The sequence below is a fragment of the Corvus brachyrhynchos genome, unplaced genomic scaffold (genome assembly GCF_000691975.1).
Source record: "Corvus brachyrhynchos isolate BGI_N302 unplaced genomic scaffold, ASM69197v1 scaffold68, whole genome shotgun sequence".
Classification (NCBI taxonomy): Eukaryota; Metazoa; Chordata; class Aves; order Passeriformes; family Corvidae; genus Corvus; species Corvus brachyrhynchos.
The window spans coordinates 1843460-1868660 of NW_008240039.1; the positions used below are offsets into that span (position 1 = coordinate 1843460).

The 25201-nt window shown below is 49.2% G+C and overlaps 1 protein-coding gene across 2 annotated transcripts; it reads left to right on the top strand.

Moving 5' to 3' along the window:
• Positions 1 to 3336: 3336 nt before the first annotated feature.
• Positions 3337 to 25192, top strand: PUSL1 (pseudouridylate synthase-like 1). Of its 2 annotated transcripts, XM_008641226.2 has the most exons (8): positions 3337 to 3435; positions 5126 to 5183; positions 10530 to 10717; positions 15695 to 15844; positions 18260 to 18427; positions 21467 to 21521; positions 23966 to 24128; positions 25076 to 25192. In XM_008641226.2, the coding sequence occupies exons 1-8, from the start codon at positions 3377 to 3379 to the stop codon at positions 25126 to 25128; spliced, it is 894 nt and encodes a 297-aa protein (XP_008639448.1). In that variant the 5' UTR covers positions 3337 to 3376; the 3' UTR covers positions 25129 to 25192. The 2 variants fall into 2 exon arrangements, with proteins under 2 accessions (XP_008639448.1, XP_017599557.1); XM_017744068.1 differs by lacking the exon at positions 15695 to 15844.
• Positions 25193 to 25201: the final 9 nt, after the last annotated feature.

The following is a 25201-nucleotide window of genomic DNA, read 5'->3' on the forward strand; positions in this document are numbered from 1 at the left end:
CCGACACCGCCCCGACACGGCACCGACACCGAACCGGCCCGCGGTTCCCCCTCCCGGCTGCTCTGGGTGGGTGACATGGGGCGCGTCCCCTCCGCTGAGAACCGCGGGTTCGGTCGGGCTGGGAAGGACCTCTGAGATCTCAGAGTCACGGAATCTTCCGCTGGAGAGAGCTTTAGGATCACCCCCAAAGAGCATCACCCAGAGCCATGGCCAGGGGCCTCTTGGGCACCTCCAGGGACGGGGACTCCCCCACCTCCCTGGGCAGCCATGCCAAGGCCTGAGCACCCCAATTTTTTCAGTATCTGATCGGAATCTCCCCTGTCTCAGTTTCCTCTCATCCTCTCACTGCAGTCACAGCAGAATAGGCCAGACCCCACCTCACTCCGCCCTCCTGTCAGGGAGTTGTAAAGTGCTGAGGTCCCCCTGAGCCTCCTCTTCTCAACCCTGACCAAACCCAGCTCCCTCAGCTGTTCCTCAAAAGCCATTTTTAGACCTTTGAGAGCCTCGCTGCCCTTTGCTGGACACGCTCCAGCCCCTCAATGTCCTTTTTAAAGTGAAACCATCGACTCCAACCTGTGACCCAGCTCCACCATGTCACCCAGACCTGGCACTGAGTGCCCCATCCAGTCCTTCCTTCAAAACCTCCAGGGATGGGGACTCCACCACCTCCTTGGGCAGCCCATTCCAGTATCTCATCACCCTTTCTGTGAAGAAAGCTTTGCCTGTTCCTCCTGTTTGGGTGAGGATGGGTGCTCAGAAGACACTCAGGACATGTGGCTCAGGGCTGAGCTGGCTGTGACACCAGCTCAGGTGGATTGTGACAACCCCAAGGGCAGCTGGTCATGCCAGAGAGGAATTTTTGGCTGGAAACATTCCCATCCCTGGAAATATTTGAGGTCAGGGTGAGCAAACTGGCCCGGTGGAAGGTGACCCTGCTCATGGCAGAGTTGGAATAACTGAATTTAAACCTTCCAACCCAAACCATTCCATGATTTCCAGGCAGGACTCCCACCAGGCTGTGTGTGCACTGCAGGAAGAACAAACCCAACCCGACGGTGCAATTCCATACCAGCAGCAGCAGCAGCAGGATTGGCACCAATCCTGTTACTCCCTAATCTAGTTTTTAATTTTCCATAGGCAGTGGATTTGCTGCTGCCAGCAGCCACGGGATAAATCTGCAGGAACTCCTCTGCAATCACCCGGGGAAGGAGCACATCTGGGTTTGTGGGTCCGGCTGAACTGAACCCGTTTGCCACAGGACAGGCAACAAAATGTGGTGTTGCTAAATGAGGCTAATTAGTCCTGATCCTCCACCCACTGAGCACCACAGACACAACAGCAGCAACCACATCGTTCAGTGCAGGTTTTAGATGCACTTTCTGTGAACTGAGAGAAGGGCCTGAACTGGAAATCCCACGTGTTAAGAAAATCCTACATCTCAACTAAAGCCATGAGTGAAACAACAGGCCCAGGGGTGTCTGAACCCGTGACAGATGTCACAAGGAGACCTCACCTCAGCCATGGACAGGAACTGTGATGAAATGAGGTGAAATGAGATGTTTAATGCCATTTTTGTGCACAGATTACAGCCAAAATTCACCTCTAAACCAGGCTTATTTCCATCTGAGTTCCCAGACCTTGATTTGCCGGCCACAGCCAAGAGTGAGAGCAAAAATCTGAGTTATTTAACAGTTATCAGATGCTGGAGTGTTCCGAGGAATTCAGGGAAAGGAGTTAGCCCTGGCAAACCCCTCGGCCGTGGAGAAGGGGCGAGGTGACCTCTTGTGGCCTCTGTTTTATGTGGTTCCACAGAGGTCAAACCCATCCAATGCTCCTTTTCCGTGGTGCTTCCAGCAGGGATGGAAGCAGCTGCTCCTGCCCGCGTGTGTGTGCACAAGGCCAGGGATTAGGAATCACCGTCCTCCCCAAAGCTGAGATTCATCACTTTCATTATCACAGAGTCTGGGTGCCATTGTGTGGCCTGAAAGCCGCCTGGATTTTTCCATTCAAAACAGATCTCAGCCTTGCACGAGGGGAATTTTTCTCTCCAGGGATTTTTCTCTCCCTCTCCCAATGAGTTGGATGCCTGTTTGTGCTGGTTTGAGGCTCTTGCCCAGCCAGATATTGCAGTTCAGTGTTTTAGAAAGAGTTTTAAACACAGATTACAGGCATCGAGAACATCTGCAGCCTTTGCGTTTTACCATTATCATGGTTTATTTTTGTCCCTGGAGCTGTTATTTCCCCTCAGCTGTTATTTACACATCTTTCCAGGCTGAAAGTGATGGATGTGGGATTGCCTGGAACGCCTGTGCTGGCAGGATTTGGGTTGGAAGGGACCTTAAAAATCATCCAGTTCCCACCCCCTACCACGGGCAGGGACCTTCCACTGTCCCAGGGTGCTCCTACCTGGCCTTGGACACTTCCAGGAATCCAGGGGCAGCCTCAGCTTCTCTGGGAAATCCATTCCAGGGCCTCACCACCCTCACAGCCAGGAAGGAATTCCCAATATCCCATCTGGCAGTGGGAAGCCATTCCCTGTGTCCTGTCCCTCCAGGCCTTGTCCCCACTCCCTCTCCAGCTCTCCTGGAGCCCCTTTAGGCCCTGGAAGGGACTCTGAGCTCTCTCTGGATCCTTCTCTTCTCCAAGTGAACATTCCCAGCTCTCCCAGCCTGGCTCCAGCCCTTGGAGCATCTCCATGGCTTCCTCTGGACTCGTTTCAGCAGCTCCACATCCTTGTTGTGCTGGAGGCCCCAGAGCTGGACATAGATATCCATCCCCAAGAAACCTTTTTTTTTGTCCTTGGGAGCTGCATTCCTACCCTAACCCCTGCATGTTTTGGCATTCCCATCTGCCTCGGGGGACAGCTGGCACCTAACTGATGCTCTGGGAATTGAAACTGAGGAAAAGCCAGCAGTGAGTGAGCACTCTGAGATAACAACCACAGTTACCAGGCCTGAGGAAGGCAGGGGAAGCAAGGAGCCTCCCCCTCTTGTGGCCCCTACTTGATGTGGTTTCTTAGCTCAAATCAATATTATTATTAGGTTTGTTTTTTTGTTTTTCTGGGTTTTTTTTTAATCCACCGTGTTGCAGGCAGCACAGCTGGAGAGCTGAGGAGCATCCGAGGTGAATCACAGGTTTCCAGAGGGGTTTGATGTACGCACAACATCCCAGAACCCATCAGCACATCCCCAGCTCCCGTGAACACATCCCAGACCTCCAGCAGCCCCCGTGAACACATCCCAGACCTCCAGCAGCCCGTCCCGGTCCCCAGCAGCCCGTCCCGGTGCCTCCGTGCCCAACCCCGTGCCGGGGGGCGCGCGCCGCGCCCCCCCCCGGCCGCTCCGTGCCGGGGTCGGTGCCGGGATCCCGACCAGCCATGGTCGGTGCCCCTGCCCGGTACCTGGTGTTCTTTCAGTACTTTGGCACCAGGTACAGGTACGTGCCCCGCTGGCCCCGAGCCACGTGCGGGAGCGGGGCAGCGCCCGGGGCGGCCCCGGAGAGCTGCGGAGGGGTGGGAGAGAGCGGCGGTGGGGAGAGCTGGGGTTGGGGTTTGAGTTTGGGAGAGCAGAGTTTGGGATGGCAGAATTTAGGGAGTGCAGAGTTTGGGAAGGAATGGATGAGACCAGTGTTTGAGGAGAGCAGAGTTTGGGAGGGCAGAATTTAGGGAGAGCAGAGTTTGGGTAGGGCAGAGTTTGGGGGAAAATGGATGAGAACAGTGTTTGAGGAGAGAGAGTTTGGGATGGCAGAATTTAGGGAGAGCAGAATTTGGGTAGGGCAGAGTTTGGGGGAAAATGGATGAGAACAGTGTTTGAGGAGAGCAGAGTTTGGGGAAAAATGGATGAGAACAGTGTTTGGGGAGAGCAGAGTTTGGGATGGCAGAATTTGGAGAGACCAGAGTTTGGGAGGGCAGAGTTTGGGGGAAAATGGATGAGAACAGTGTTTGAGGAGAGCAGAGTTTGGGAGGGCAGAGTTTGGGGGAAAAATGGATGAGAACAGTGTTTGGGGCGAGCAGAGTATGGGTAGGGCAGAGTTTGGGGGAAAATGGATGAGAACATTGTTTGAGGAGAGCAGAGTATGGGTAGGGCAGAGTTTGGGGAGGAAGGGATGAGAGCGGAGTTTGGGATGGCAGAATTTAGAGAGCAGAGTTTGGGGGGAGCAGGGTTTGGGGAGGAATGGATGAGAACAGTGTCCAGGTGAGGGATGGATCCCTTGCTGAGCAGGTGAGAGCAGGCAGGGAGCTGGACTCTGCTTCCTGCTGCCCACGGAAGTGTGAGGGCAGGAGATGCATAAAATCAGCAAGGATGAAAGACAGGAAAGGACAGAGAAGAAGGGAGATTTCCCTCAGGCTGGGGGCAGGAGGACAGAGCACTGTGTTTGCTGTGATGGAGGTGGTTTGTGGTGCCCCAGAGATGCAGGGGAAGCGATCTGTGGGCTGTGCTCCCTGAGGCTGGATTTCCCCAGGCCTCACAAACATCCCACGGGCAGATTTGTGCCTCTTCCCATTCCCAGGTGTGGGGGAGGACTCGTGCAGCCCCAGCTGATGGAATTGTGCCCATCTTGAGGATGTCATAGCACAGCCCCAGCCTGTGCCAAACCCCCCAGTTCTTGCACTGGGTCACTGTGGGGTCTGACCTAAATTACTCTGAGTAGTTTGGGTTTAGCCCCAGGACATTTCTCAGCCCTTCAGCAGCTTGTGGGACTGCAGTGGCTTCTGTGGCAGAGCAGGAAGCTCATCACAAACTGTCCTTGTGGCCTTTTAGTCCATTTACGACATTCACAAGTCCTGGCCTGCAACTGGCAACCAGCTGCTGGCCCTCAAATAGTTTTATCTCAAACTAATTTAATTTGTCTGCCTTATTCTCCTGTCAGCCTCTGTCTCAAGGGCCGGTCCAGAGAGGAACATTTGAAGGATAATTTTTATTTCCAACCTCCCTTCTTGAAAATAGCCACTGCATCAGCTTTCCTGCCCATTCCTCAGTGCTTGGTCCCTGCAAGTTCTGTGGGATGATCCAGGTTTTCCCATAGCAAACAGTGCCCTAGGAAGTCCTGGATGTGTTGGTGGGCTCTGCGTCAAGTCCCTGAATGCTGATACACATCAATAAATCGTGTTTGTTTTGCTCTGCAGTGGGGTTATGGAGACCAAGAGTGATCAGGCCCTGGTTGGAGTCCAGAATTATTTGGAGGTAGGTCCTTGCTAATCCCAATTGTCGGGAAAATGAAGCTTTTAGGGTCACATTGTTCAGCTGCAGAAATTATAAGGGGTCAATATTACTTTGAGATACCCAAATAAAACTGGCAGAGTGTTAAACACTGTAAAGCTCAAAACAAAATACTTTAAATGGGATCATCATACAGATTCTGACCCTAAAAAGATGTGAACCCTTCAATGAGACTTAATTGAGCCCAGAACTAACTCTGAGAGCCCTGCTCGGGTGCTGGCCCACCTGAGCTTTGTTAAGACTTGTGACTTTACCTCCCTTGTCCTTAAAACTGCCGCAGTTGTGCTTCATGTCCAATTCCTTTATGGATTTAACAACTGGAGGCTGTCTGCTCCCAGGAGAGGATGTCCCTGACAGAGGTTTCCAGAACAAAGCACAGCAGGATGTCCATTGTTTCAGGCTGCTTCCATTTTTTTTGGAGTTCTAATACACCAGGGGGGGAAAAAAGTTATGATCCTGTTATCCCTGCACTGCTCCCAGGGATTCCCTAGGACCTGGGGATGGCTGTGAGGACCCCAATGCTGTTTGGGCTAGCAGTGAGTATAAAAAACCCCCTGTTACACCCAGGAGCAGAAAATGGGTCACTTGTGTAGGGTGAGTGCTCAGCACACCTGAGCATGGTAATCCAATTGGGAATTTAAATTGTTGATTAATTACAAGCTGCTGTGGGGCTGCTGCTGAATCTGCTGCAGGAAGATTCAAAAGGAAGCTGGATTATTTCTCTTGTCTTGGAAGTATTGTGGAGTTCAAAATGAAGCTTGTGCCTGTTTGGAAGATGAGAGGTTGTCAAAGAGCTGATTTCTGCAGGTCAAACCATACCTGGGCATTAATTTTGTTGCTCAGTCCTCATTTGTGGTCATTCTGTCTGACCCCAGTCACCAATTGCAGCACTTTGGGACACCCTGCTCTGCATTAGCTGCAACCCTGGTGGTGTGAAGGACAGAGCAGCCTTGGTGTCCCACCCATGTGACATGGCCAGGACATCCCCACGCTCCGTGAGGCTGAGAATTCCTGGTGCTCTTGCTCAGAAAGAAAGTGTGAGGAATTACGGCTTAAATCAGAGTTCTCAGGGTGTATTTATGTGGCTTCCTGCCTGAGAATGTTGTAGAGAAAGTGCCTAAATATTGTGCAGACCCTGAAAGAAGAGCCCAAAAGGATTTTTTATCCCATTTATCTCATCCTCTGAGCCATGCAGGGCCTCAGGCTCTGGACTTGGGGTGAGCCCAGCAGTTGTTCTGCATTATCCCAGTGATGTCTGAACAGGCAGATGGGGTGGGTGGGTGATGAGAGGAGAAAAGAAGAAGAGAAAAAGACAAACATGAGCTTATTTGGTGTTGTCTTTTCACAGCATCAGCACTTTGCAGGCCAGCTCGGTGCTTTCATGTGGTGGTATTGATGCTGGGCACTGCTGTGTCTATTGGAACCACATGGGAAGCCTTAAAGCAGCTTTAATAGAAAACTTCTGGGGCCTGCAGGAATTTCTCTTCCTTCCCCCTTTTCTCTGCAGCCTTGAACTTCACTGCTTTCCCCAAAGCTAGGAAGGCAACTGAAGGGCAAAATTAAAGCTGTAATGAGATCCTCATTGTGTTCTGAGGATGTTCAGCCATTTGTTTGCAGTGCCAAATAACCTGGGAGGTGCAGATTCTGTGTTTCAGCAGCTGCCTCGTGGAAATTGGAATGGGCTGGTTGGTTTGTGAGTGTTTGTGCTGGGGGAAAGTCGCTGGGCTGGGGCTGAACAGATCTGTTTGTAACCCTGGGTCACTGTCAAGCTTTTGAAGTCCTTGGTGCTGCTCTGTGACAGAGCTCTGGGACTGTCCAGAGGAAATGGAGCCTTGTTTTAGTTCAGAGATACTTGTAGGAGCTTTTTGTGTCTCTTTGAGGGGGGTGAGCTTTGCTGGCAACACTTTATTTCTTGGGGACAAGTCTTGGAGCACTTGGAAGCCCAACTTGGGCTTGTTGAGCCCAAAGCAAATTCCAGGCCTTGTTTCCCCACATGGGGAGGTTGGAGCCCTGGGATTTGGCTCCCTCCAGTTATTCATGGAAACTTTTAACGTCCAGGACTTCAGGCTCTGTCTCAGTTCTTACAAATGTCTCTGCTGTAAAGGAGGATTTCACCTTTTGCTGAGGGAAGTGACTGTTACTTGTGGTAAAAATCACCTGCTGGGATCGACAGAGTTCCCTTCCTTCTCAGGCCTGCCTGGAACCATCTCCCATTTCCCATTTTGCTGGGGAATGCTGCCCAAACTCATCTTCCCCTCACAAAACCCTGTTTTGGCCAGCAGCCTTGTGCTAAGGGCAGATATTATTCCTCATGAAAGGAAGAGGCAGTAGGAGAGGAGAGAAAGGAGAAACAGCAGCTCCTTACTATGCAAGGCAGCTCTGGTACAACCTCCTTCCCCTCATCCTTAAAAAAAAAAGCAAGGAATTCAAACAGACAAAGGGAACTGTCATCTTCAGCCTCTGTTTTGATAATAATTTCAGTGACGTCGGAGATCGCTTTGGAAACCTTCTCTTCTAACAAAATCCACATTCTCAGTGTATCCTTCCTGGCTTTCACTTCAATTTTATCTATCCAACTGAAAATGAGCTGGGTTTTTAATTAGTTTCAGCTGACATAGCACCCAGTGAGTCAGGGAGGCTGTGATGACTTGCAACCAGGAGCTTGCATGTTATTAATTATTAGAACACTGTAATTAATAAATTGTGCAGCTCCCTGGCAGGGAAATGCACTCCCTGTATCTGAGGCCATTCCAAAGGATGAAACCATGACCAATCCAGCTGCTGGGAAAGAGGAATTAACTTTTCCAAAACATTCCCAATGCCTGTAGAGGTCAAAATCTTGAGGATTTTTTTTTTTTGTTTAATTTAGACTTCAGGAGGAGAAATGGATGAACTTTTGCTCCCCTGCCATGGGTGGTGTTCATCAGCAGGCCTGTTCTTCCTCCTGCCCCTCTAGCATGAGAGGAAAACTGAGCTGTGAGCAATAATATCCATCTGGAATGTGGATCCATATCATCCTGGCAGCCAGCAGTGGAAATTCCAGCATAATTCAAACTATGGAAGCGTTCAGTGAACAAAACCTGTTAGGGGACAGAGCAGCTAAATGCAATTAATGCTTTCCCCTGCATCCCTGGCGTGTCTGAGGGATAAACTCGCACCCTGGGATGTTGCTGTGTGGAAAAATTTGGGATAAATGCAAGTGTGGCTCAGTGAGAGGCCTCCAGCAGGTGCCAAAGCCAAGATTTCAGTGTTTCTAGCACCTGCTAAAGAGAAAAATATTTACATGTCCTGTGGCTTAAAGGAGGGAGCAGAGAGGTGTGAGCTCTGAGCACACACAGCTCCTTTATCCCTTTATCTTCTTCATTTCTTTTTAGCTGGCTAAAGTGCTCAACTCCTGCTTCAGTTCCCCCCTGGGAACCCACAGATGATCCCAAACAGGATGGGGATCTGGATTAACAGCACTGAAGCCTTTGGAGTTCCTCAGATGAAAGCCCTGCCTGTTTTAGGGGCTTGTTTTTACTGCAAGGGCAGGAAAAACTGGTCCCTATCCAAGCAATTCCTGCATGTAAATAAATCATGCACCTTTTTTGAAATTCAGGGTGGGGGATATTAAGAGATTAAAGTGCACAGGAACCAGAGGAGGAGACCTTCAGCTGCTCGAAGGACTTTGGATGCACAGATAGAAGACATTTGCATAGGTGAAGGGGTCATTTCTTAGCTGCCTGCAAAGAGAAGTTCAGCAGTTCAGAAATTCTCTTTCGGGAGATTCTATCCCCTCCTGACGAAATGAAATTAAAAATTAAACTTGAAGCTGGAGGCAGCAGTTGGTAGAACATTTTCAGTGTATTTTTGTGTATCAGTGCATTTCCACAAAGCTTTCAGGTTCACAGACTGGGATTTGGTGTTGATGGTGGTCACATTCCTCCTTTGGATGCTCAGAAAGGTGGGAAAAAGCTGCTGGAGAAGGGCAGCTGTGAAAATCCCATTTGTGGAAGGTGTCACCCAATCCTGCACCTTTGTGGATTTGCTGGCTGAGCTGAGCAGGGGAAATAACCAGATCTACTTGGGATTCTGCTCCTCTTTTCCTCTCCAGTCTGGTTTCCAGTGGAGAAATCCAGTGTTCTGATTATTCAGCTTGGTTCCTGATTATCCAGATGGAGATGGGATGCACTGTGGGATCCAAAGCAGCGCTGCATCCAAGCCTGTAGCCAAAAAAATGAGGATGTTTTCCATGTTATCTCCTGTTCTCTCTCTTAACTCTTGTTTCCACTGGCTGGTTTTTGTCTGGTGAGGAAGGAGGGGGAGAAGAGGGTGGAGAGAGGGAGGGAGGAGCCTGTGAAACCTGAACATCTTTGGAGCAACTTTGCTCTTAAAAATCAACTTCTGCTCTCAGACAAATTGCTGAGGCACAGGCCAAGGTCTGCTGCAGGAAACTTTCATTTCTGTCTGCTCCTCTCTTCATTTATCACTGCTTGAGGGTGATAAATAAAGATTTCTCCCTGTTAATTGTGACCACATGTGAGCTCCAAATGGAAGGATTAGGAAGGGGAAAAGCAGTTCAGTTCTGTTTCCCAGGCCTCCCCCTGCAGCTTGGTTACATTTTTCTCTGCCTCCCTGTGCATTTTCATGGAACATTTCTGAGAGCTCGGAATCCTGACTGCTCCAACAGGAGTCTGGAAGGTATTTGTGAGTCAGCAGTTTGAATTTTATTGGGTCTTGTAGCCAATTAAAATCCAATGAAAACCACTGGGTTCAGTGCTCGGGAGTGGGGATGGGAAGGAGAAGGAAATTTCGAGTCATTCTTCTGGTTTTCTGCCTTCTTTTGTGGTTTTTCACTCTTTCAGATGTTTCACTTATTCCCTGGAGTGATTTTCGCTGGATTTTCTGTCTGAGAGCCTGGGATTTGGGTTGAAATGGGCTGAAATGGGTGATTCTCTGTCTTCTCCCCCCCTCACCCAACGACACAAAGCAGAGGGTAAAGAGATGAATATTTTTAACTTTATTTTGTGCTCTTAAGGAAGCTCACATGATACAAAGCAGAGGATAGAGAGATGAATAGTTTTGACTTTATTTTGTACACCCAAGAAAGGTCTTGTGGCATTTTGGATGTTGTGTGTGAGGTGATTTCAGAGTAAAAGCTGAGAAACCACTGATTTTCAGAGAAATCCCCCAAACAGGCTCCTCTCCATCACCTCTTTTCAGCCCACAGCAGCTCCAAACTCCTCTGGGAGCCACAAAGAGGTGTGGTCAGCCAGGAGAAGGATGTTTTTCCTGAAGTTTTGCTGAATTCCTCCTTCTTTTGGGTTCCAGAAGGCGGCACAGAACCTGAGGCCCAGCGTTCCCATCAAGTTCCACATCTCCAGCCGGACGGACTCCGGCGTCCACGCGCTGGCCAACGCCGCCCACCTGGACATCCAGAGGGCTCCAGGGAAGGCAGCTTTCAGTGGGAAGCAACTTGTCCAGGGGCTGAACTATCACCTCAAGCCTGAGCCCATCTGGTGAGTCAGTGGAGAGGCAAAAATCCTTTATTTTGGATTTTTTGGGGGAAGGAGGAGGTGCAACAATGAGCTCCCACCTTCACCTGTGGGATGTATTTTTTCCCCCTGTTTTCTGTTGGGAAATCACTCTCTTGAATTTGTGTGTTTCTGCTGCTGGCCTGGTGCTTTAAAATCAACTTTGTGCCACCACTGTTGCTGTGGGATCAGCTGCTGGCACCCCTAAAAAAGAGGAGTTGTGGCAGTTCAGTGTCACCATGCAAGGGTTGGATCCCCTGGGCTGCCACGAGTGTGACAGCTCTCAGTTATTGCTCCTTGGGGAATTGATTCCGCATCAGACCCAGGAAATGATGGTGAAAGCAGCAGTTTCTGCCAGGAGTGTGCCTCGGTCACAGAAATAATCACCCCACCTTGTGAAGGTTTCAAAAGATGGGTGGAATTTCACCTTCTTTGCTTTTCTTCCCGAGGTCTCTGTCAGGTGTAACTTTGTGTGTCCTTCCCCATAGGTGCATTTTTATGATTCAAATGTAGATTGAGTGAAAAACTTGGGATTTTTGGGTTAAAAGCCAAATCTGGGCTGTTGTGAGAAGAGCAGCATGACTGGGAAATCCACTCCCTGCTTTATTTCCTAATCTGTCCTTTGTGAAACAAGGCCTGGTGCAAACGCTGACAGAGCAAGGCCTGGGGTTTGGAGCCTGACATCAGCCTTGCATCTCCTCTTGGCTTTCCCAGGGAAGATTCCAGTTCTCCAGAGCTTGGGGAACCCCAAATCCAGCTCTAAACGTGCAGGGGCTCCAATAGTTTGGGGTCTGAGGGAGGGAGGGGTGGATGAAGGTGTTGCTCTTTCCCAGGAATGAGGAAACCCCTGCTTGCAGGTGCTGTGGTGCTGTGTCCCTGGCTCCAGACCTTCTCCTGAGCCCGTAAGAATCAGGGATGGGCTGCAGGGATCAGCTGCTGGGCCATTCCTGGGTGATGCAAGGAGCAGGAGCAGGAGCAGGGACTCTGCTGTGTCATGTCCAGAGGGCACAGTGGCTCCAGGGCACAAATTCCTGGTGGCCAGGAGTGTGGTGAGGCACTGCTGGCCTGGCATTTGCTGCTCTGGGAGGGATGTTGTGACTGGGATCCCACTCAAGGAATTGTTTGGTGCCTGCAGCTCTCCTGGCCTCGGGATGGGGTTTCCCAGTGTTTTCCTGCAGCGTTTCTGGAGCTGTGTGTCAGTGGTGCTTTGCATTTATTTAAATGCAGTTTGATCCCTGGGATCTGCAGTGCGGCAGCAGCTGCAGCAGCTGCATTCCCTCACCTCCAGGCAAGCACCAGGGGAGCCAGCAGAGGCTGAGGGGGAAGAGGAAGTGAAATCCCTGGAATGGGAGCTCAGGAAGGCGCTGGGAGAGCCTCATATCTGCAGGCACAAAGTTCCTGTTCGTTATCTTAAAAAACATCATGAGGCCACAGTGGCTTTTCCCTTTGATCCTGGCAATCTCCTGGCTGTCCATGTTAGCTCTGGTGTTGCTGGAGGACCCTCCTGGGCTGTTTTGGGTTCGTGAGCTCAGTTTAAGGGCAGGGAGAGGTGGCTCTTACACTGCTGGAGCTTGATCTAGAGCGTGGCTGCTGTAGGAAATGCAGCAATGCCAGCCCCCAGAGAGCCATCAGGGAATTTTCTCTGCTCCTTCGCCACCTTCTTTGCAAAAATTTGCAGAGTTGGTCAAGTCTTAAAGCAAAGTGGGTGCCTGAAAGAAAAGCAAGCTCTGATTTCCCTGCTTTTCCAACACAGCCCACAGGCAGGCCCTGCACCCCAAACCTGAGGTGGGATATGAGCGTGATAACAGAGGATTGATGCTTTGGCACTTCCAAATCCAGTTTCTCTTCAAGCAGCAGCTCAGTTCCTCTGCAGTGAGAGGCCACAGAGCAAATCTCCCTCTCTCAAGCTGTGAGTTCCTGTCCCTTGACAGCTTTCACCTTCCCTGACATGGGTGGAAAGACTCCAAAGCAGCTGCTGTGGGGTGGGGCTGGAGGCAATTTTTTCCACAATTAAAAAAAAAAAAAAAAAAAATCTTGAAATAGAATTTGTGCAGGGTTTTTTGGTTGTTCATTTTGTTCAGACTGAAAACCAGGTCAGGGCCTGGAAGTCCAAACCCCTTTCAGGATGTTGTAGCAGTCCCAGGGGGCATGGAGTTGGGTCAGAGTTCTGATTTCCTTCCTTGAAACAGTTTGGGAGCTGATTTTGCAGGCAGAAGGTGCCACTGCTGTGAGCAGTTTGTTCTGTGTCACCAACCCCTGAATCTCAGGCCATCTTCCCTGAATTTAGGCCTGGAATTAAGTCGTGTTGTCAAGTTTTAATGGCAAAAGTTGTCATGGAGAGCTAAAAGTGCTGATGGGTGGAGAGACAGGTCCGTAATCACAGCCAGGTTTGTGATACCTGCACTAACCAGTCCTGCTCTGAGCCAGGGAGCATCTCCAGAATGAGCCAAGAGTGGGATCTCAGGTGGGGAAAGTTCTGTTTCACTCTGAGGTCTGGCGGGTACCTTTGAGGAGGTGATACCTTCTGATAGGATGCAGCCCTGCTCAGTTAGTCTATCAGTCCAGCTTTTCCTTCTCCCCAAGGCTGAACCTTCCCAAAATTGCTTCATCATCTTCCCATTAGGCAGAGGTGACAGGCCTGAGCCTGCACGTCCTCATCCCTCATCCCTCCCTCTGGAAAAATCCCTGTGCCAGGAGCAGGAATTCTTTGCTCATGCTGAAGAGAAAACTCAGAACTTTGATATGGTTGCAAGCAGGGGCTGAAGGAGAGAGGGATCTTTGTGGGAACACATTGTTGTGGATGGAGCTTGGAAGGAAAACAGGATTCCAGGCTGGCTGAGTGTGCCATGAGCCACAAATCCCTCTCTGTGGCCTGATGGTCTCTCCTACCACTGCTCTGTCTCTTAAAATTGCAGAACACATCTGAAAGGATCCTGTCCCCCAAGAATCAGGGAGTATTTGAGAGCTGGAGTCATTTTAGGAGGATTTTGCTGTCCTTGAAGGAGGACTGGCAGTGTAGGAGTCTCACACCTCCTGTTTCTGGTTTTGTAACCACACAATAAAAGTTGTCTGAGTGACAAGGAGAGCTGGGATTCCTCCCACCTCCTGCAAGCTGGGTTTTTGATTCTGTTTTCAGTGGAGAGGGCAGGATGATCTTTGTCTCATAAAATCCATTTCTAGTTAAATGTCTTGGAGTTTTTTTCCCTTTGACCTCTGAAATGCAGGCTCTGTTGGAAAGGTAAAAAATGCCACAGGTCTTTATTTCCCATCATTCACCCGTTTTTTAAAAATGGGATCTCAGCAAGGCCTGAAATGCAGCTGCTGGAATAAATTCTGGACAAACATTCCTGGCTAAAAGGAACAATTGCAACAGGAATTATGTGAGCAGAAATAGGCTCCTCTGAAAGACTCTTCCTAAAAGGATGGTTATTTAATAAAAACCACCCAAGTGTTAACAGAAGAAGCTCGAGACAGATCGTGTGCTTGTGGAGGCATGCAGACAGAGGGAAATAAATGTAATAATTTTATTATTGTGTTTAGAGGAGGCTGGAGGTCCTGGCTTCAAACCCCACTGCAGGCCTGGAGGATGGAGTTTGCATTTCTCCTGATGGTTTACAGCAGCAGAGCCATTCCTGGGCTTGTTATTGCAAATCTTTGTGGCTCAGCTTTAATTTCTCCCTCTGTGGTCTGAGCCAGGGGAGGGCTGTGAGCCAGAGGCCCTTGAGCTGGCAAAAATCCCCAGAGCACCAACCTTTTTTAAAGTAAATAAAGACATTTGTGGTCCCAAATCTATCCTGTTTTTTTGGCTGCCCTGGCTCCCTTCTCCTCGCTGAATTCCAAAGGCAGGAAGGCAAAACAGCAGGAGAAAAACTCCCTTCTAAGGAGAGGTCTCCTCTGAAGCAGCACCTGCAGGGGTTGTGGCTCAGTGCAGGGACTCCCTGCTGGCTTTTTCCTGCAGGATGGGGAGCACCAGAACTTTGGGATGAGGGAGAGTCACATCCAGTGCGCGACAACACTTTGGGAGAGGTGCAGGAACTCGGGGAAGCTCTGTTTCCTTCCTTGACAGGGAGAATTTTGTCTGACAGCCTCTGTGCCCTCCTTGCCGCCTCCCAGGCTGTGTGTGGTGGCAATTTTTGGGCTGGAGAAACAGGGCACTTCCTCCCCGTTAGCTGTAGAAGAAAACAGAGAAGTTCAGCTGCTTGGGAAACTCCTCCTTGCCTTGCCTGGGGTCAGTGGGAGATGGGTATGTGCAGGGGAAGAGCTTTTGGGACTGTCCCTGTGGAATGAGAGGGTTCCCACGGAGCATTCTGCTGGATTCACTCACACCCCACCTTGCTGATGCTGGGATTCACGTGGATTTTCCTGGCTGCACAAAGTCCTGGAGGTCCTGAGGGGAGGTGGGAGGGAAGTGACCACCTTTGCACCATCTCCATGTGCTGCAGGAGCTGCCTTTGGGGGTGAACAGAGGGGGGCTGTTCTTGGGGGGTCCTTCCCTCTCAGTTTGGGATCTGCAAAAGCAGAGGGGGAAGTTTCCCAAGGTGCTGGGTCACCCTCAGGAGAGATGTTTCCTCAGGCACTGTGGTGACAGGACACAGGGAATGGCTTCCCACTGACAGAGAGTGGCTTTAGATGGGATACTGGGAAGGAATTCTTCCCTGGGAGGGTGGGAAGGCCTTGGAATGGATTTCCCAGGGAGGCTGTGGCTGCCCCATCCCTGAAAGTGTCCAAGGTTGGGTTGGAGCACCCTGGGACAGTGGAAGGTGTCCCTCCCCATGGCAGGGGGTGGCACTGGATGATCTTTAATGTCCTTCCACCCAAAAATTCCACAATTCTGTGATACTCCATCAATCCTAAGCGTGGTTTCTCACATTTCAGTTCCCATCTGTGTGGCGACAACGGGAAAGTTTTTGGATTCGAGTGTGGCACCTGTGTCCCTCTCACCCTGTCCCCTCTGTCCCACAGCATCCTCAGTGCCCAGAGAGTGCCCAGCACCTTCCATGCCCGTTTCTGTGCCCTCTCCAGGACCTACATCTACCGGCTGCTGCTGGGCTGTGCCCACTATTCCCAAATCCCTGTGTTCGAGCGGGATCTGTGCTGGGCTCCTGCAGGAGGGTGAGTCAGTCTCCCTGGGGAGAGACCTCAGCAACTCTCTGGAAGGAAAATCAGGGAATTGGGGGGTGGGGGAGGGAGAAAAGGGGGATCAGGGGGGATTTTGTGGCTCTGCACAACTCCCTGACAGGAGGGAGCAGCCCCAGGTGGGGCTCTGGGACAGGGAACAGGGCCAGGATGAGAGGGAACGGCCTCAGTTGCTCCAGGAGAGGTTTAAGGTGGAGATCAGGAGGAATTTCTCCATGGAAAGGGTTGTTAAACGTGGGAATTGCTGCCCTGGAGGTGTCCCAGGAACACTCAGAGCTCTGGGCTGGGGACAGGGTGAGGATCAGGCACAGCTTGAGCTCTGATCCTGGAAGGATTTTCCAACCTCAGGGATTCCATGGCAGGCTTGGCTTTTGTGGGGGACGGGGAGGGGATAATTAATTCCCACTTGTAAGACCTCGTTCCCTGTTCATGTTGACAGGATTTCAAGGAGGAAATTCCTGGAGTTCCATTCCCTCAGAGCTGCCACTTCCAGCTCTTTCCCACTGTTTCACCTGTGCTGAGCACACCTGGCTCTGCTGAAATCTCCAGGGGGGAGCCCAGCAGGGATTTTTGTGTCCCTGTCCATGGGAGGGATGAGCATTTTCCTTAGGTTTCCTTAGTTTGCCCATCCTGCTGTGCTGCAGAGATGAAATCAGAGTTTCAGGTGTGACTCCACAGCTAAAATGGGGGGGAAAAAGCAGACTCAGAGTTCTTTTATCATTCATTTCCCCCAAAATCTCCTCTGCCGTGCCCTGAGGGATTTGTGTGTTTGAAAAAGAGCCAATGGCTGTGACAACCCTACAAAAACAAGCCAGGGTATCTGAATATTCACTTCTTTTCTTGGAGTAACCACCCAGACACAGCAGGTCAAGGAAGGGAAGCAAAACAAACCCAGTGCTATTAAAAAAAAAGTCAGATTTTAGGGCTTGATAAACAGAAGGTGAGGGGGGGAAAAAAAAAAGCAAACAAACCCCAGAAATTCATTTGTTATTGTCCTTTTAGTTTATGTTGTAGTGAGATAAAGATAAATTCAAGGAACCTGGGGTTTTGTAGGCATTATAAAAAGTTGTGGTCAGTCCATCACCACTATTGGGATAACAATTGTGGGGCATGGAAAAAATCATTTCAGCTGTCTGAGGAGTGAAGATGACAAGGCCTGACTTTAAACTGCTGACTTTCTTCTCTGTGGGCTGTGGAAGGGAAAAATAAATATGAACTGGCAGAATGTGAATAAACATGAAATGTGCACAACATGCCTTAATCTCAGGCTTTAGGAAGCAGCATTTAATTGAGTCCAGACACTGCAAAATTCACATTAAACTCCTGTAGGTGTCTGGATTTCCAGTTAGGAACCATCAGTGTGGATTCTGGAATTCAGGGTATTTTTTTCCAGGTTGTTTTTCCTGGAAAAAAATGGAATGATGCTGGAAAATCTCATCTTGGTTTTTTCGTTTTGTTTGGGTTTCCTTGTGTGTGTTGGGTTTTTGGTTTTTTTTTAAATTTTTTTTGGGTTGGTTTTTTTGAGGGGTTGGGGTGGATTTTGGGGTTTTTCTGTTGTTGCTGTTTGGTTGGTTTTGGGGTTTTTTTTGAGTTTTTGTTGGTTGGTTGGTTTGGTTTTTTTGTTTTGGTTTTATGTATGTTTTTTGGGGACTTTTTGGTTTTTTTTTTGTTTTCTTCAGAAACATTTTGATTTCTGGTCAAACCTAAAAAACCTAAGCCAGGGCTCAGGTGTATCTGCTGAGGCTTCTCTTAGGAGGAGAAATTTGCAAAAATACACTAAAAAAAAAAGCAAATCCATCAGTAAATCTGCCTAAATTCCTTTGCTGAAGTGTACTTTGAGCAGAGCTAAATATTTCAAACGAAGAAATCTGCAGGACATCAGAAATTCTGAGTTTTACCCTTGGCCCTTCCTTCTGCATCTGCACCAGTTTCATCTCTCACTCATCCCATGCCTGCTCCTTCCTGATTCCACCTTTTTGCCTGCTGCAAATCCAAAGGTTGGGAAACCACCACAAGGTTTGATATTTTGATTTTTATTCTTACCTGGCAGCATCTTTTTGAGTTTATCAGCTGCAGACACTGCAGAGCATTTCGGTTCTCGTGCTGCAGCCAGGATTTGGGGCAGAGTGACTGGAGCAGGGCTGTTCTGGGAAGCACAGCAGGATAAAAGTTTGGGAAGAGCTTTGGGTCTTGAATTCCAGCAGACATCAGGTCATTTTGGCCTCTCTGTTTGTGGTTTGGGCCATTCCGAGCTGGAAAATGTATTTCAATGTGGAATTTGTGGGCTGGGGTTTAAGCCTGGCTTAATTCATTGGGCTTTGAGCCTGGCTTAATTATTGGGCTTTGAGCCCTTCCCAACCTCCTGGTCCCACCTGCTGTGTTTGATTCCAGCCCCTTGGACATCTCTGCACTGGGGGAGGCAGCAAACTTCCTGCTGGGAACCCATGACTTCAGCACCTTCCGCTCGCTCAGCTCCGAGACCCCTTTCCAGTGCCCTGTCAGGACCTTGCTCCAGCTGGAAATCCAACCTGCTCCTGGATTCCTGTCCCACCACAACAGGTGAGAGCCCAGCACTCAGCTTTGGCCTGCAAAGCTGCTTCCTGAGGGTTTTTTGGTTTTGGGAAATGATTTCCTGCTTGCCCCGTGCTGAGGGTTCCGCTGAGGGACGGCTTGGACAGGACCTTTCTCCCGCTCTCCTCGCCACTATCCTGAGGGAAAAAGATCGGTTTGGTTTTTTTGGTTTGGTTTTTTGGTGTGTTTTTTGGGGATTTGGGGGGGCAGGGAAGCTGCTCCAGCTGTTTGGACATGGAAAAGCCGGATGTGACAAGCTTGAGTGTGGAATTTGTCAGGGAGCAGTTCCTGTGAGGTGTTTTTGTAGCATTTACACTCATTTTGGTGGCTAAAAACCACCTCTGCCAAGGGATTGGGGTTTGGTTTTTTTTCCTCCTCTGCCTAAAAGTTGGGAATAGAGGGAAAAACACCCAGCCAAGGCCTGGGTCAGTGCTGCAGGTCCCACCCAGTTCACACCAGTAACTCCCACTGCCTTCCCAGGGGATGTTGGTGAAGGGAAATCCAATATTCCTCAGTCGTTACATAAACAAAAGAGAGTTGAGGATCAGGTTCTTTCAGGGCCAGGTCTTGCAAGTATTGAAATTAAGTGGCTGAATTAAGCAGAAACTGGAGTTTTTTCCCAGAAAGATCATGGATATTTATCACCTGAACATGATTTTTGCTTTCCTGATGCCTTCTCTCTCTCTGTTGTGTCTCAGCTTGAAAGCAAACCTGTCTCAAACTGCATTTTTGTGCTTTTTAATTGGGGAAAAAACCCCTTTTTTTGGGGAGTTTTCCCAAGGATCCTCTATTAAATTTGGACATTTGTGAGATGGAAAAGCAAGAGCCATGCTCCAAAACCTCAAACCTCAAAAGTGGTTTGCAAACACCGCTCCTTTCCCCAGTTTTGCCGTTTTTCAGCTCAAAACTGGACAGAATTTGGAAAAACACAGAGATCTGTGTGCCCTGAGTTCTCCTGGTCTTTCAGTTCATCCCAGCTCCTTCCATCTTTTCCAATTCCTGCTTTTCCTGCTCGTGTTGGTGCCAAAGCACAGCAGTGATTTAGGTCATTTTAGTAATCCATGGGCAGGTGGAAATGTTTCCCTGTTTCTTGGAGCTAAAAACCACCATTCCCATGGGAAAAGGGTGACACAGGGGGCAGGGAAATTCCTCATCCACAGGATTTTTTTTGTCCTTCAGAAAGTGGCAGAGCCCTGAGCTCCCCTGGAAATCACCTTGTGGAGATGCCCTGGGAGCCCCTTTGGACCTTCAAATCCAGCCCAGTTGGCTCCTCTGAGATTTAAAACACATTTTAATTCCTCAATTTTAATGGAAAATAGGGGAAATTACCATTCTTTGCATAACTTGCTGCACAAACCCATCCCACACGAGGCCAGGAACAGCTCAGAGAGAGGAAGCAACCCTAAAAAAAAATGGGAATAAACCCACCGAGCTCCTTCCTGCTGGGATATTTTTGGTTTTGGTGACACATGAAGCCAAACCTGTGGTTTATAATGAGTCATTTTTATAATATATTGATATAAGTTCACTTAATGAATGTTTAGGCTGAAGGGGATGGCATTTAACTCTCTTAGAATACTTTAGTAATAACCACAATCCTGAGTTTTCTGATTTAAAGGGAAAAAAATTGTAGGGTTTGGGGCTTTGTGTCAGACTTCAATGTTGTGAGGGCTCTTTTGTTCCTTTGTTTATTCAGGGTTTGGGGGTTTTTTTAATTCCAGTGTCCTGGTTCCTTTTAATCTGTACAAATTTCCCATTTGTGATGGGGCTCAGGGTTTATTTGCCCATTTTGCAAATAAAACCAGCAAAAATCCCTCAAATACTTTGATTTTTATCAAATACTTTGATTTTTATCAAATACTTTGATTTTTTTTTTCACTGCAGGAGGAGAATGAACTGTTCCTAAAGGGTTGGGGACAGTGGGAAAAGCTCATAAATAGAATTTTAAACTTTTTTTTTTATTTTCAGCCTAATCTAAGGAGGTTTATTTTCTGTCCCAGAGGAGGAATCACAGAAGGACAAACCACAGTTTTGTCACATAAAGCAGCTTTTCTTCCCAGCTCTTCCCTTCCTTTCTGAATTGACCACTGTGAAATGTGAAAACCATTCCTCCCATCCACCCCAGTTGCTGAGCAACGCTGGAAGTGGAGTGTCCCAAAAATGCTTTGGAATGCTCAGGATGTGCCCACTCCGTCACCTGGCTTGGGGCAGGACATCTTTTATTCCCTGCAAGGTGCTGGGTTCTGCTGCCAACTGGGAAAAAAACACAGCTGGGATTTTTTTAATCCACGAGATTAACAGGAAAAATGAAATTTCCCACTTGAAAGAAAGGGGTTTGTTCTCTTTGAAAGCCTCCAGAATATTTTTCCTAAGGATTTTGACTATTTTTGTGGAGCTTAGTAGATTTTAAGGCAACAGGGGCAGGAAAATCTGGGATAAAGGAGGTGGAGAGAGGGGGAATTTGGCCCTTTTTGGGAAAAAAAAGTCTTTTTATCCCAACACCAGCTCTGAGTTGAGCCTTGGCTGTGGTGTGTGGGGCATTTGATGGGATGGAAGTGGTGGAAACTCCTCATGGCCTGGCACAAAGTGGGATCTGGGGGCAGCAGCTGCCAACATTCACACCAGGGATGGCCAAAATCAGGGATTTATCTGTAAATCTGGCAAAAAACCAGCTCCCTACACTGATTTTTCAGTGTCTCTCTCATTGTTCCCTTTATTAAAGTGAATTCTAAGTAGGATGGAATTTTGGGATGCAGGCACTGCTCATTCCTGGCCTGTTTGGACCTCTCTGATGTGTGATCCCTCGATTTGTTTGGGGTTTTTTTATATATTTAATGTGAATATCAGATTTTCTTTCACCTGTAGGAAGGAATTGTGTCCCAGAAAAGGAGCTCTCAGGTGTCCCAGGTGCTGGTTCAGCTTAATTGGGGCAGTGCAGGTTAATTACTCACATTCACCTGTGACTTGTGGGTAAAAGAACCACTTGAAATTTGATTTAAATGCCTTTTTTTGGGCTTTTTTTTTTAGGGGACTGGAGTTCTGGGAGGTGAAATTCAAGAGCAGATCCTTCCTTTACCGACAGGTACTGCCTGGAGCTGCTGCAAGACCCAAATTTTGGTGCTGCCACTCTAAAGTTTGATTATTTTAGCAATGTTCCAGCTGTGTGACACCCACAGGGACCTGGTATTAGCAGGATGAGGATCTGGGCTCTTCATTTGATCCATTAAAACCAAAATCTCCTAGATTTGTGTCTAAAACCCTCACAAAACCGTGTGGGAGGATGAAAGAAGTTTTGTTTTCCACAATCTCTGTCCCTTGCAGTGGTAAAACTTCTTTTTAGTGTTCTTGCTCTGTTCAGTGGCTCTGGGCCCAGGAAAAGCTGCCTGGAATTTCACTTCCTGGCTTTTTTTGGGAAGGGCTGATCGAGCTGTGCTGGACAAACTGCAGGAATTCTCCCCTCTGCCACAAAACTCTCCCCTGGATTCTCTTGGGAAGAATTCCTGTGGGGGTTTGCTGTGCCCTCAGCTCTTCCCAAACTGAGGAATCATTCCCAGCTCTCCTGGCCTTGGAGCAGGGAAAGGGGTTTGGGGTTTTTTTGGAGGAGAAGGAGGTGTTTTGTGGGAACAGCAAGCAGCTATTTTTTAATTCTGTTTTCATTCTGTTTTGATGTTTTGACAACCCAAATTTGTGGGTTTTTATCCTGTGCCAAGCAAGGCTTTGGCAGGGGAGCAAGGGGAGGACAGCAAATCTGAGGAGGGATGGATGGGCAGGGATTTGGTGACAAGAAAATATTGCTGGGAACCATTTAGAGCATGAAAAGGGCAAAAATAGAAGGGAAATGTTAATTAGTGACACCGCAGAGCGAGCAGGTACCCCCAATCCTCACCTCAGGTGCCTCACAAGGGACACTGGGGTAGCAATGGGATTTGAACACCTCAACCTCATCCATCCCAAATGGGGAGACCACACAGGGGAACCCCTGATCTCACCTCAGCCTCGGGGTTTTTATTGGACAAAAAGGTGAAACCACCCCAAAAGCTGAGCCATGTGTATTTTTTGCTGAAGTGGGGAGGCACCAAGCCCGTGGATATTTGGGATGAGTGCCATGAATCTGCTTTTTCCTGGCTAATTCCCAGTGTGGAGGCATTGAAGCTGAAGTCGTGGCATGCAATGACCTCTAGTGAGGGTGGATAAAATAACAGAGGAGGAGGATTTGAGCTGCTCTGGGCATTCCAAGATCCCAGAATTTTGTAACACCTTGGCTTGTTGGATCTTTTTAAAGCGATTAACACAAGCAGGTTGCTCAGTGGGCTTTGGTTTATTCTTTTTTAAATGTTAAAGGGTCACAAACTCAGCCCAGGGATTCATTCCAGCACTGCAGTGAGGATTTTGGAGAGTCTGGAAAGGTCATGAATGGAATGAATGTTTGTTTAGTCCAGATGAGGGATGGATGTGGTCACCACACAGGGAGAGCTGGGGGTGGAAAATGGGAGGGGGAGAATTGAAAATGAATTGGGGGGGGAGAATTGGAGGGGGAGAATTGAAAATGAATTGGGGATGGGGAATTGGAGGGGGAGAATTAGAAATGGAGAATTAGAGACAAAGACCCACATTTGGGGTGCAGGTGGCACTGGCAATCCCAAGTGCTGGCCCTCAGGCAGCAGCTCCTGAGGATCCAGGAGGGGTTTTTTGAGGCAGGAGGATGCTGAGCAGTGAGAGGTGTTTGTGCAGGAGGTGGGCACCGAGTGTGAGGGCTCTGCCCACCCAGCAGGCCTGGAATTGCTGCGTGTGGAGGGCGGGAGGGGAAGCTGGGACAGCAGAGGGGTGTGAAATGGTGAAATCCCAGATTGCTGGTGGGCTGCCCTTCTTGGGGGATTATTTTTTTCCCCTCTTTTTTGGCTTTCTGAGAGAAAAGACAAACAAAGCCGAGCTCCCACACAGTCCCCAGCTGAAATCAGCACTGCTGCTGTGTGAGGAGCCTGCAGGGAGCACAGGAGCTGCCTCAGTGCTGCTGTTCCTGAAACAAAACCCACCCTGAGCTCAGCTCCTTCCCACAGGTGAGACAGAACTTGCTCCAAGGCAGTTCATTGCAGCTGGAGGTGATTTACAGACCTTGTGAGTGTCTTCAGCTGTAGAGAGGGAATAATTAAAGGAAATGGGGTCATTTTGCTGTTTATTTTCCCTTTCCACCAGCTCTGGTCAGTAGAAGATGCCACTGCATGTTGCAGGCAGGCTGAGAATGTCACCCCAGCCCTGCAGTCCCTGCTGGAAGGGGAAAACCAGCTTTTCTTGCAGATTTTGGGGTGTCTGGGGGCGGCTAAGGGGCTAAAATGCTCCCTGGATGAGGTGTTGGATGCCAAAGGCACACCAGGAGCAGCCAGGACTGTGATGGGCGAGTCTAGGCTGTGACTGGGGCACTTCAGACCTAAAGCAAGGGTCAAGGCTGATTCTTTGCTGATTCAAAACAGCATTTCCTCCTCAATATTCCAAGGGCAGCTCCCAGACTGTGTCCTGTGGTTTCCCCAGGTCCGGAGGATGGTCGGGGCTCTGGTTGCTGTGGGCCAGGGGAAGTTGTCCCCTCAGGACATCCAGGAGCTGCTGGAGGTGAAGGATGCCCGGGCTTTCCCCCCTCATGCCATGGCCCCACCCTCGGGGCTCTTCCTGAAATCCGTGGAGTACAGCCAGGCAGGTGGGTGGAAGCAGGGAATGGCTTTTCTGGGAATCAGATCCGAGGGAGCAGCGACGCCCCTGAGCTGTGCTGGCACCCACAGAGAGCTGGGAGGGACCCTAAAAATCATCCAGTAAAGATCACAGCGAAGGTGAGGGATTGGAGAGGTGTTTGCAGCAGCTGATGTGGAAAACCAGGGAATTCTCCCCTCTTGCTTGCAGGTTAATGAGAGGGAATTTTCTTGTTAATGACTTTGAATGATGCTTCAAATTCTTGTCCTGTCCCAGGGCATGCCTAGAACCCAAATCTCCTGTGGGATCTGCAGCTCCAGTTCTGTTCCCTCACTTCTCCCATGGAATTTAGGAGGCTGCAGGGCAGAGCAGAGCATCCTTTTGTTTATATGAATGTAAAAATTCTCTTCCTTTAACAGCAGCAACCAGTCCTGGCCAGGTTGGACAGGACTTAGAGCAACCTGGGATAGTGGAAGTGTCCCTGCCCATGGCAGGGCTGGAATGAGATGGGATTTAAGGTCCCTCCTAACCCAGACCTTTCCATGATGAACCATTGGAGTTTTTTAGCCTAAAAAAGCGGGGCAGATTTGCAGAAATAGCAAATGGAAGTTGGACATCCCTGATAGGGACAGCAGGAGCTCAAACTGCAAGGATTGAGCTGCCTGTGGTTCATCCAGAGCCCAGGAAATGGGGATACAAAGCACTTTTCACCACCCTCAGAGCTTCCCCAGGCTCAGCAGGCATCCAGGTGGGATGGAGGAAGCCAGAAGGGAAAGGGAAGGAACAAAGAGCAGTGCAGGGAGCTGGAATTCAGCTCTGAGCTCGGCCCACAAAGGCAGCTGCTGGTTTTGTCCCTCTCCTCGCCAGGGGGAAGTGAAGCAGATCTCGAGTGCTTTTGGGTGGTTTCAGAGCCATCTCTTCCCCTAAATCAATGTTTTCTTTTTCCTCTCCCCTCAGATCTGGCTGCTCCGAGTGCCCCAGCAGAAGAGGAGCTCTGTGGGCTGAGCTGAAAGGACTCTTGTGGCTGTGGGGTGGAGGTTGGCCAAGTGATCTCAATAAAAACCATTGACTGTGGCTGCAGGA